Source organism: Sinocyclocheilus rhinocerous, unplaced genomic scaffold (genome assembly GCF_001515625.1).
Source record: "Sinocyclocheilus rhinocerous isolate Xijiao unplaced genomic scaffold, SAMN03320098_v1.1 scaffold488, whole genome shotgun sequence".
NCBI lineage: Eukaryota > Metazoa > Chordata > Actinopteri > Cypriniformes > Cyprinidae > Sinocyclocheilus > Sinocyclocheilus rhinocerous.
In genome coordinates, this window is record NW_015664075.1 from 123,171 (window position 1) to 135,432 (window position 12,262).

At 37.7% G+C, this 12,262-nt stretch overlaps 1 protein-coding gene and 1 long non-coding RNA gene across 4 annotated transcripts; both read left to right on the forward strand.

Annotated features, from left to right (window-relative positions):
- The first annotated feature begins 576 nt into the window (after positions 1-576).
- LOC107729620 (cold-inducible RNA-binding protein-like) lies at positions 577-5,800 on the forward strand. 2 transcript variants are annotated; one of them, XM_016540251.1, is made up of 7 exons: positions 577-663; positions 1,258-1,363; positions 1,470-1,576; positions 3,630-3,783; positions 3,868-4,006; positions 4,696-4,751; positions 5,151-5,800. In XM_016540251.1, the coding sequence occupies exons 2-7, from the start codon at positions 1,264-1,266 to the stop codon at positions 5,162-5,164; spliced, it is 570 nt and encodes a 189-aa protein (XP_016395737.1). In that variant the 5' UTR covers positions 577-663; positions 1,258-1,263; the 3' UTR covers positions 5,165-5,800. The 2 variants fall into 2 exon arrangements, with proteins under 2 accessions (XP_016395737.1, XP_016395738.1); XM_016540252.1 differs by having other exon boundaries at positions 599-663; positions 1,220-1,363.
- Positions 5,801-8,715: 2,915 nt separating this feature from the next.
- LOC107729622 (uncharacterized) lies at positions 8,716-10,299 on the forward strand. Of its 2 annotated transcripts, XR_001638601.1 has the most exons (3): positions 8,716-8,992; positions 9,192-9,726; positions 9,810-10,299. It is a non-coding gene; the product is annotated as an uncharacterized LOC107729622 (long non-coding RNA). The 2 variants fall into 2 exon arrangements; XR_001638600.1 differs by lacking the exon at positions 8,716-8,992 and having other exon boundaries at positions 9,131-9,726.
- The last annotated feature ends 1,963 nt before the right edge of the window (positions 10,300-12,262 follow it).

A 12,262-nucleotide genomic window follows, 5' to 3' on the forward strand; every position in this document is an offset into this window, starting at 1 on the left:
AGTGAATGAGAATGTGTTTAGAGTTTTGCAAAAAGAGTGCATGAGATTTGCTAAAAGAGCCTAACTGCCTAAACATGTTTAAGGTTTAGCAGAAAGAGTGCTTTATTCGGCAAACTGGTTTAAGCTAGTGAGAATTTGGTTCAGAGATTGGGGTTTAGTGTTTTAGCGATTCAGAAAAACTGTAATACATGTGATGACTTGCCCCAACCTGATATATCTATCTTTCCCCTTATATGTCTTATAACGTTTGTATTTTACATTTAATTTTGTGTATTAAAAAAAAGTAATATATTATATATAATATATATTATAATTAATAATACATGTGATGACTTGCCCCAAACTGATATATATCTATCTATCTTTACCCTCAAATGTTTTATAATTTTTGTATTTTAAATATAATTTTGTATATAAAAAATGTAAAAAAAAAACGTAATATATTATATATAATATATATTATTTATAATAAAACATGTGATGTCTTGCCCCTCTCTCTCTCTCTCTCTCTCTGGTGTTTAGCATATGTAAATGAGCGTGTGTTAGGCCCCGCCCCTCTGGCGCAGGGCTTTATAAGCGGCGCTCGGCGCTCCGCTGCGTCTCTCTGGAGTTCTGAACGCGTTCGAGAAGTGCATCATTTCACCCGCAACTGCGACATCACAGGTACCGGCTTCTTTTATCTGTTTTTAACCGGCACTCGTTTGCTTTAATCGACGTGTGCTTCACTACATTAGACATTTAGCTCATTCAACAATGGGATTGATCGTGTTAGACCGTGTTTTGTCCATCGTGATTCGCGCGCTGCTTAAAATGGCGACGCCTGATTGAGATCTTCATCATCCTCACCTCAGATCAGCCGATTTGATGAAGTTGTAATCAGTCAGTCGGTTGTTTCGCCGTCGGTGACCGTGTGTTTCTGTGTTATAATGCGCCTGTGACGGCGCACGGCCTCGGATCAGCGGGTTTTTAAGCTTTATTCGGTAATTCGGGTGTTTGTATGGGGTCTTTTGTTTGGCCTAGTTTGGATCCGCGCGCTTCGTGACCCACATGTCGAGTCTGAATAAATACAAGACGACAAACGTTCAAATAACGTATTAATATTACTTAAAGCACAATTAATCGCTAAAAGCCTCTATTTGTTTTATATTTCTATTTTTTTAATCGCCTTTCTGCCTAGAGTCCGAACTAAAGCGTTTTTTCTACATTATATGATGTGCAATGTAACGTGTTTTCTCGGTGTGACCCACGTGTTTCTAGATCAGAATGTCTGACGAAGGAAAGCTGTTTGTCGGCGGCCTGAGTTTCGATACCACCGAGCAGTCGCTAGAGGACGCCTTCTCCAAATATGGCGTCATCACCAACGGTAAGTGGCCAATCAGTGACGCGCTCTGCTGCCGCGCTGCTTCGGATTGGTTTGTGCGTTCTCTGATTTGCATAAGCAGCTCATTGTAATGCGTGTCTGTTTTCAGTTCATGTGGCCCGAAACAGAGAAACCAACAAATCCAGAGGATTCGGATTCGTGACTTTTGAGAATCCAGACGACGCGAAGGACGCACTTGAAGGAATGAATGGAAAGGTTCGTCACGGAGTCTCTAGTTTTGATTTGGGTTCAAATTGGGAATGAGAGTTCTGGCGGGTTTTAGTGAGTCGGATCAGTTGACTCGGTTCAGTAGTAAGAACCGACTCTTTCGGCTCCCAAACGGCTTTCAGCCAAATTCTATAGTGTTTCAACCTACGATTGGTACATGCACAAATGTCACCTAAATTATATAATGTATAATTTACTAAACCTTATTTCCAGAATTTCTTATTTTTTGGTGTTTAAAAAACATGAATAATTTGCTATAAAACCTGAGTAATGTACATTTATAAAACATGATGATTTTCCTGAATAATTTTGTACAATAATCTGAATATATGCTGTGAAACTATTGATAAAACAAAAAAATTTTTGGTACTTAAACATGAATTTTAAGTAAAAACATGAATGTATGGTTAAAGGTTAACAATCATTTTAGATTTTTAACATCCTGAATGCACAATTAATAATTGGCAAAACGGCATCACCCTATACACATGCATATTAGTGCATACAGGGGTGCACATAAGCTTCGGTTTGGTTCTCATGAGAGCACCTGGAGGTAAGGTTTGGTACTCGCACAGTGCGACTCATACAATATAACTACAAATAAAATTATTATTAATAGGGATAATACCCTTGTATGTATTTGTTTTTTTATTTTAATACAATTCATATAATAAACTAAAAGCAGTATATTTTAAAAAAAAAGAGTATAAAAGTTATTTTATAGTACACTTAAAAATATAGTGCTAATTAACTTCTCATTGTCAAACCTAAAATCAGCATGCTTTTATTTTGGCGGGTTGCCGGCTAGTAAGCGCATGCACTGCTGGTTATACCGCGTCAGTGAATGAAATGTCAGTTTTGCGTTTAGCTCTGAAACTGGCAGAACATCTTTAGATTTAAGCTCCCAGTTTGAGAATCTTATACAGGATTACAGTTAGTCGGTCTAAAACCGTGATTGTGCATTAACAGCTGTCAATGTTTGTGACCTGCGTACCACTTAAGTGCATCCCTAGCAGTGAAATCTCATTATATTCTATGTAATTAGTGCTGCCACTAACGACTTTTTGTTTCGATTAATCTATCGACTAACTTATCGATTAATCTAAACTATTAATTCACCGCAAAAAAAAAACAAAAATCAACAATTTTACTTAAGAATATTTTATTAAACTATGTTTCATTAAACCAAATGAAATCCAAAAGTAAAGTGCAACATAAATGCAAGAAGCAAGTGTCCATCTCAGAGTCCAAATCACTGATCAAATCAAGTTCAGTATTATAGTGTAAGAATGACAACATGTCCACGTGTTATAGTCTAGTAATAATAAAATTATAATCAAACTCTTTTTAAAGGAGTATTTACCAGAATTTATTAGGGAGAAAAATGTAAATGCAGTATTTTGGAGAAAGAAAGAAAAAATAATATATATATATCAATTAAATGGTTAATTAACCATTAAAATAGATTCTAGAAAATAATGGAAAACCGAATTTGGTAAAAATAAAACTCAATTAGACAGGCTTTTTGATTTAATAAACTTTAATTTAACCATTAAAACAGTATAGAAAAATTAAAATGGAAAACTGAATTTGGAAATAAAACTAATTTCATAGTGCCCTATAATTAATTTTTTGTGGTAATAAAAATAGATGTAAGTGAACAATAGCCTTAAAATGCATATATAATAGCAATGAGGCAATAATAATAATTAGTTCAAATATAGTATCAAAAGCAAGAAATCATATGGTTTTATTGAACAAAACTTAAAATGCATAATGTATTATAAACAATAGAGCTAATGTACATTACGCATTACAACAAAGGCCTGCAGGGGGCGCCAACGGCCTGACGATTGTTTTTACACATTACTGTGCGATCTAATACTTGTTTAATATTGACCAAGCACCATTTCATTCAAATGTCCACTTAATCTTTAATATTTGGCCATTTCTTTAGGACAGAAATGCTATAGCCACTAATATTGAGCCACTGGTTTAGGTTTCCACTGGTCTGATGTTTGACGCTGTTTTCCTCCTGTAGTCTGTGGACGGCCGGACGATCCGTGTGGATGAGGCTGGGAAGGGCGGAGGCGGCCGGTCGGGCGGAGGATCCTACAGAGGAGGTGGAGGAGGAGGCGGCAGCAGCGGAGGAAGAGGAGGAGGAGGTTTCTTCAGAGGAGGCCGAGGAAGAGGAGGTCCGAGAGCTGCTGCTCTATCAGTCAGTGTGATCCTCAGGTGTTTGTCTCGTTCTAAACTCAGTGTTGTGTCGCTCTCTGAAGGCGGAGGCAGCTACGGCGGAGGAGACCGTGGTTACGGAGGCGACCGGAGCTACAGCAGTGGTGGATATAAGAGCGGCGGAGGAGGAGGTGGAGGAGGAGGTTACTCCTCTGGAGGCGGCGGCGGCTACAGCAGAGACAGGTGTGTGTTCCTGCAGATGCACCGGCGCCAGACTCACACACTGCAGAAACAACACGGGTCTTTAGATTGCAACAAAATATCATAAGCATTAATATTTTGTTATGCAAACATCAGAACACCCAAGTAACCAGGAATGTTCTTGAATCTTTTTTTTGCCTTGTATTCAATGATGGGCGTTTAAAACGCATGCAATAAAATCTCACTACTACTAAAAAAAAATAAATAAATGCATAACCGCTTTTATTCTCGCGTCTTGTCTTGTGCAGTTTATTGCACTTTTTAAAACTAGCTTTTTTTCCCCCAACAGTGTCTCTGCAAATCAGTGTTTAGATTAAAATGCATTCGTTTAGATTTATTACTTATGAATATTTTGCATAAATCTGCCAGACAGCAAAATTATTTTAATTCAGTTTGATTATTTATAAATGTTGCATAGATCTGCCCAAAAGCAGTGCATTACTACAACTTTATACACGTTTTGCTTTGTTTCGCTGTTCTTACTGGACGAGGCATACAGTTATTTCAGTCTGTATTCATGCTTGTTTTTTTCCCTTTAATGCGAAAGCAACCTGCCTCGTGATCAGAGCATTAACATGCATTTAAGTTTCTTCTGATGGTCTTGTAATCGGTGTTTCTCACACACACTGCTCCGATCACGAGTGTAACCTGCTGTTTTCTTCTTCTTGCAGGAGTTCTGGTTACAGCGATCGCAGCAGCTCTTACAGAGACAGCTATGATAGTTATGGTACGTATTAGTTCCCTCCGCTCTAAAATCCTCATAGAAGCATGTCTGCTGTGCTCGTGTCGCCGCGGACGAGTCAAGCAGGCTATTCTAGAGTTTCTAGAACTGTACATGTATGCTTACGATAAACTACAAATGCTTTCAAGTGGCCCAGTTTTAATTCGGATTTGACGTTTCCGGCCCAGTAATTTGACTAAAGTCACGTATTGCAGAGAAATGAATCTGAATCGGGTCGATAGAAACGCAGGACGCTGTAACTCCTGATCGCCCGATTGCTCTCTCTCTGCCCAGACGACCCTGTTTTGATGTTTGGTGGGTTGGTTAGTGGGTTAGTGGAGGGATTGTGTGTCTTAACCCTGTTGAGATGCTTGAGTGTCTTCATGTGTGATACTTCCTCCTCAGCTGTACAAGAGTAGAACCCAAGACCCGACGCGTCTGCAGCCGAGCGTTTCTAAAGACTCTTGGATCTGTTCTTGGATTTGTTGTAGCTGTTCTCCATGTTTCTGTTCAGTTCTTGTACTCTGAGAGGAAGGCCGCTTTCTGATCACCGGCTGTGAATGAGTGAATGTGTTGATGTGCTGGCGGGTTCCTCTTCTGCCTCATTTTGAATGCTTTAAATCACCAGAGCGAGCTGCACTCATGTTAGCGCTCACCTGTGCTTCTGTGGGGCGTCTAGAGAGCGTTTGCTCTCCTGTGTTTGTTACTGATGCGCAGCCGCTTCATTAAGAGCACGGCTCCTATTAGCTGTAAGCCAATGATCTGTCCATGACCCGTATCCGAGCGCAGTGGACTGCTGGCGCTGAGGTATCTGTCTCTGTTCTTCGCATCCTGCATTTTAACCATGGACTATTGACTTATCTATATCTATTAATCATTCACTTGAAAGAGAACCAGAACTTGTTAACAGTACGCTCCAGAACTGGGAAAGAAATCCTTGTGCTCTTGTTTCCTTTGTATCAAAATTTGACTCAATATTTTGTTTTTATTATTTTTATTTTTTGCTTTTCAATTGTGGCTTCATGGAGCCTATTAAACGAAACCATTTGTTCAAACGCTTTGAATTCTGTTGTGCCTTTCAAAATATACAAGATGGGGCGGGGGGGGCATGAATCTCTCAAACTTGAGCAGGTCACATTACACAAAGTGACTCTGGAGCACAAAACCAGTCATAAGGGTCAATTGTTTGATATTGAGATTTATAAAATGAATATTTGGCTGAGATGCAACTATTTGAAAATCTGGAGTCTGAGGGTGCAAAAAAATCTAAATATTCAGAAAATCATCTTTAAAGTTGTCCAAATGAAGTTCTTAGCAATGCATATTAATCAAAAATTAAGTTTTGATATTATATTTAGGAAATTTACAAAAAAATATCTTCATGGAACATCTTTACTTAATATCCTAATGATTTTTGACATAAAAGAAAAATGTAGTTGTTCAAATGAAGTTCTTAGCAATGCATATTAATCAAAAATTAAGTTTTGATATTTATGATAGGAAATTTACAAAATATCTTCATGGAACATGATCTTTACTTAATATCCTAATGATTTTTGGCATGAAAGAAAAATATAATTTTGACCCATACAATGTATTGTTGGCTATTGCTACAAATATACCCCAGCGACTTAACACTGCTTTTGTGCTGCAGGGACACAAATTTAGTTCTCAGGAAAGTTGCATTAAGAGTTTAAGATATAATATAGCACATCTACTCATTAAGTTGGCTTGAAAAAGCCAACTTGCTGATAATGTATTTAAACTTTTTCTGACAAAATGTAGCTTTAAAAGCGCTTTAAAGCTACAATCACCAAACTCGGCCCAGACCTTCAGACTGGTCTGACTCTGGTTGCTATATCTTTTCTAACTGATTGGACTTACGGTCTTCATACAAATGAAGATTAAAAATCCCATAGACTTACATTGAAAAGTATTGGCTCATCTGAACATTCCGTCAAACTCCAACTGTCAAAATTCAAATCTAAACACTGAAGCCCATTAGACTGAATCAGACTTCCCTTCTATGTACTATTTCTAACTCATTCAAACTCATTGAATATTTCTATCATCTGATTATCCATCTGTTTATCTATCTTCATAGCAACACTATAACTATCCAAACCAACCTAGCAACCACCCCAGGTACCCTAGCAACCGCATAAAAACACCTTAGCAACCACCCAAGTACCTTAGCAACCGCATAGCAACCACCCCGGGTATCATAGCAACACCCTAGCAACCACCTCGGGTACCTTAGCAAACGCATAGAAACACCATAGAATCTATTAATCTACATCTAAAATTTCTAATTTAATATTTCTATCTATTTTTCTGATAAATTGCATTGTCTTCAAAACTTTAAAAGTATTTTAAACTTCAAACTAGTTAAAACTGAAAACCTTCAAACTTAAAGCTTTTAAAACTACAAACTTTACTATCTAGTTCTAATTGCTGTAGCTTTTTTTGCATTATAGTTGTGCATTTAGCTGCAATTAAGTGTTTTTGAAATTTAATTGCAATGGTTTTTTTGAGGGGTGTTCTTAAAGGGATAGTTCTCACACACAACACAAAAACGTTAGTTTCTCAGTCGTTTGCTCGTAGTTCCAAACCTGATTGAAGAATGCTGGAAACCAAATCTTTTCGGTTTGCATTGACTTCCATTAAATTGGACACAGATTCAGTGGGAACCGAAACCGTTTAGTCACCAGCGTTTCTGAAGATTTCATTGTTTGGAATGACATGTGGATGAGTAAATGTAATTCTTGAGTTAAGAGCATCCTAAATGGTCCCAAATATAAGCTTGATTTAAATGTGACCCAAATGTGTTCTGGACAGGTTTTCTGAGATCAGTCTGAAGTAGTGCTGGGCGGTATACCGGTTCATACCGAATACCGGTGTCTATTTTTGTTATGATATGAATTTTTAAAATACCGCAATACCGGTGTATGTCGCTTAAACAACGTTGGGAACGCGACACTGTTTGAAAGGGGTTCCTTTTCACTGTTGCACTGTGGTGAGGGAACAGCTGTATGTGTTACTAAGCGTGAAAGTTCAGAAACTGAAGCTGTAGAACTAATAGAACGTGATGACACAGAAGAACTCATCCACAATATCCACATTGACCGCCACAAATATCCACCGCCCCCTGCCATCAGCTCCCGCGTCTCACACACACGAACGCGACTTTAGCACTAGATTTAGCAACTTTCAGACCCTTTTATTTATTTTATTTAGTCATTTATCAGACGCTTTTATCCAAGTATATATATATATATATATACTGTATATGTACATACACATTTATAAATTCAATATATATATTATTTCATTTCCATTTCTAACAAAATACAAAATTAATTCAGCTGGACACACTTTCCTTATTTTCTCCGCAACAAATGGCCAAGCAAGCGCAGACACTGACAAGATACGTACGACAGAACGAGAACGATTAGCGGCTTTTTTCCATAGAATATTCATACTGACAAACCTAGCGACTTTTTTGGATAAACCTTAGCTATGGTTCAGTTGGAAGATTTCGCCAGTGCTGTCCCGCGAACGCGAGGTCTGACTTTCCCGGAGAAGTGTCGAGCGTAGTTCGTCTGTTAATATCACATGCACTTTTTTGTTTGTTGTTGTTTTTAGTTTGTTACTCAGACGCAGGCAGTGCTGCTGCATGAGACAAAAAAGTAATATAGCCAAAACAAATTCATAGCTGCTCTTTAGTGTAGATGCATGTTGATTTTATCAGACGATGCCGCGATTATAAATGAGAGTGACTCCTGGTTAACATGTATTAAAAGGGGTCGTGTTTAGTCACTATTTAGTGTGGTATTTTTTGACAATATTCACTCATCATGACAGTAAAATAGGGCATTCTAAGTCAATATACTGCAGTATTTCCTCTCAATCAGTAGATAATATGGTTAACACCCGGGCATGCATGAAAAAAAAATACCGTCATGTACCGTGAAACCGGTATAATTTAGAAAAATACCGTGATATAAATTGTTGGTCATACCGCCCAGCACTAGTCTGAAGGGTTGAGAGACTTTAACTAACTGCATGTTATTTCCAGTGAGGTTAAAGTGATGCATTTCAAAGAGTTTTCAATGTCACATTCATACAGTATGTAGTTTAATCGCATGCAACTTCAATTAACAGCTCAAACATGAAGAACAGCAGAATTCTGCCTCGAGCTCCGACAGGAACCGAAGAGTTTGTGTTTGGCTTTGAAGACTAATTGGGTTTGTTACTAAAGTTTTACACCATGCAAACTAAGTGGAGTTCAAATCTGCCTGTTTTCTCCTGGTGTGTCCATGTTCAGATGATATGAAGATCATAGCTCTAATGCTAAAGAGAATAACCATCACCAGTGCTGCTAGTTAGCGAGTAGAGTGAGTTATTGAGTGTGTTTCACCCAAACAATGCTTGATTGAACCCAAGCGCTCTGGATGAGTTTCCTCGGAGCTTGAAGCGTTGCATCTCCTGAAGTGAATCCTGACTCTGGCTGCTCTGTTCGTTAGCCTGTGTGCGCGAGGTAACCTTCCTTTGCTCTCCTGTTCACTTCTTAAACTCAGATTCAGTTGCTCTGACAGCACAGCGCAGATCTCACAGTCCTCTCAGAAGCGTCTGCATGGTGTCGTAGATCCTCAGACGGACGTCAGACACTCAGAGTTAAACTCCCACTCATTTCTCCCCATGCATTGCCAACCATTCTAGAAAGACTTTACATTTAGGCTCTGATCACCAACACATTCACTTTCACCAATGTAGCTCAATTTGAGAAACGCCAGATTAGTTCCCAGAGCAAAGACACTGTAGTTAGTTCTGTGTTCATATCTGTGATTCCTGCGGTCGAGTGTTTAATGTTCGTTCTTTGGTTTTGTTCAGGTTGAGTTCCCGTCGGAAACCGTCGGGGGTTTGAAGAAGGTCGAGGCCTGATGAACCGTGTTTGTTCCTCTGAAGGGTAAAGCGTGAGGTTAGTGTTTCTAATGATCTTCTTACGGATTCACTTTGGCAGAAGTTTGATTGTGAACTGATCTGGTTTTCTCTTTGGTGTAGATGATGAAAGCTTGATGGAGGTTCACGAACATCAGATGGTCATTTTATGACCCGCAACTGTTGAAAACCCTTTAACACCTTTGGTTTTCCTGCTCAAAAATGATTGTAAATCTCATGATGCTGTATTATCACCAAATACTGGCCTGTTTTCTTTCAGCGAGCGCAGGTTTTGTTTTCTCTTCTGGAACTGTTTGATCACAGGCCACAGTAACCTTCTTTAGTTAATGTTACTTAATGTGCAATACATTTGTTACAGTATTTATGTTAATAAAAATCCACCTGTTCTTTGTCAACGTTAGCTCCGTTTTATTAAATGATCTTAACAGATGCAAGATTTGATTTTAAAAATGCATTAGTACATGTTGAAATTAACATTGATTGATTAATGCTTTAGATTTCATGTGAACTAATGTGGCTAACTAATGAAGTTTTTCTCAAGTTTCACTGATCTGGTTGTGGATAATTTTGACATTTATTAAAATATGAAAAATCACACTGGTGTGCTTTAATGTTTAATCAGGAGGTTTGTTTTGAAATGGTTTTATCTTGTACAAAAATGTCACAAAGTAACAACGCCAGTCAAAAATGACTAGCCTATAAATCCCTTTTTATGCTGTATTATCACCAAATACTGGATTCATTTTTTTTGTAAACTTGTTTTCCTTCAATTAGGACAGTGTTTTTATATTTTTGAAACTGATGAAATATTTTCGTTTGGAATATTTGCTAAATCTTTAACACTGATTGAATAAACTCAAACGCTCACATCACTCGTCTTCAGTTGCATGGTGTTTTTGGACCCAGAACCAGATTATACGCTTCATTGATCAGCTGCACCTTCACGGAGAAAAGCAGCAGACGGTTGACTTCATAAACGTTCATCTGACTTCATCGGTTCAGTTCTGTTGATTATGCATTCTGAGTAATTGCACTTGTCAGATGCAGTTGTTTTTTAACCTTTAAGGCGCTGTTCGCTCATTTTTTTGACTGAAAAGGTTTACATTTGGTTTTTAGACTCTTACTTCATTGGAATAGGGTTTTGGCACGTGCTACGTGAACAAAGAATCGTGGGCATGATTTGAAAAGTTTAAATGGCCCTGAAAAAAAGTGTCTTCAAAATGATGATAAACAAATATTAGGTCAAAAATGATCACTTTGGAAATGAATGGTGAACAAATGTCATCTAATGGAAACATTTAGTTCTGCAACCAAACAAAATCTTACTGAAAGCTCATCTTTGATGATATCAACCTCAAATTTGGAACATAACTTATGGCTTTGATCATCTCACTGTTTTGGAGTAAAACAGTCAGAGTTTGAGTTTTGGGGTCTCGGCCATTTGAGAACGTGGATGTGACTGCCGTTTACACTCTACATTAAGGTCACATTTGTGAAGGTTAGTTAATGCGTTAATTAAGATGCACTAACAATCAGCAAAATATTTTTAAAAGCATCTTTGTCAGTGTCAGTTAAAAATATTAGTTATGTCATATGCTTCACTCTAAACTGAAAACTGAAAATACTTAACAAAAAAATAAAACTAGTAACCCCAGCTCTTCTTCAGTTAACACTGGGAACTGAAGTCAACAGAAGCCCTGAAAACATGGAATAAATTCATGGTGGAAAAACAAATAGACTGCATCTGAAATCACACACTTCCCTTCCATAGAGTAGGCGAAAAACAGTATGTGACCAAAGAAGAATGTCTGAGTTCACAGTAGTCATAAAAGAGTAGGCAAAAAGCCCCCGGATGACCTACTTCTTCCGGCGGGATTCTGAAGTGAGCATACGATGGACACTTTATATCCCATGAGGCCACGGGAGAGATTCATGAACGCAGCTGACGCTGGTGGGTCACGTGACAATGACATGGTGAATGTAGTACGTCCAGATTACATTCATGCTATATAGAACATACTCTTTTTTTGGAGGTCGCAAAGTAATTACTTATTCAGAAAAGTACCTACTCAAGAGAGTATGCGATTTAAGACGCAGCCCACAGTGCTTTAGATCCTAAGATTTTTTTTCTCTCTTTTAAAAACATTTCTCTTCAAAAGAGAGAAAGCATGACGACCCGCTAACATTAGCATGGACCTCAACTTACTCTCTCGCGTCACCTCGAGGTTGGAGAAAAAAATTGTAACGTTTGTTGATGAGAGAAAACATTTCTGAAGAGAGAACTAAGTTTTTTGTTCAAAGAAAAAAAAATTGTTGAGAAAAAAAAATTAAGAGAAAAAACTTTTTTTGAAGACAAAAAAAAATTTTGATGCAAGAAAACTAATTTAAGAGAAAAAAAGTTTTTTGTTGAGAAGTTTTATGGGAACATGTTTTGACAAGCTTTTAAAAAAAAAAGTTTTTTGAAGACAGAAAAAGTTTTGGATGAGAGAAAAAAATTGAGAAAAACGTTTTGAAGACATAAAAAAGCTTTTTGATGCAAGAAAAAAAAATTGAAG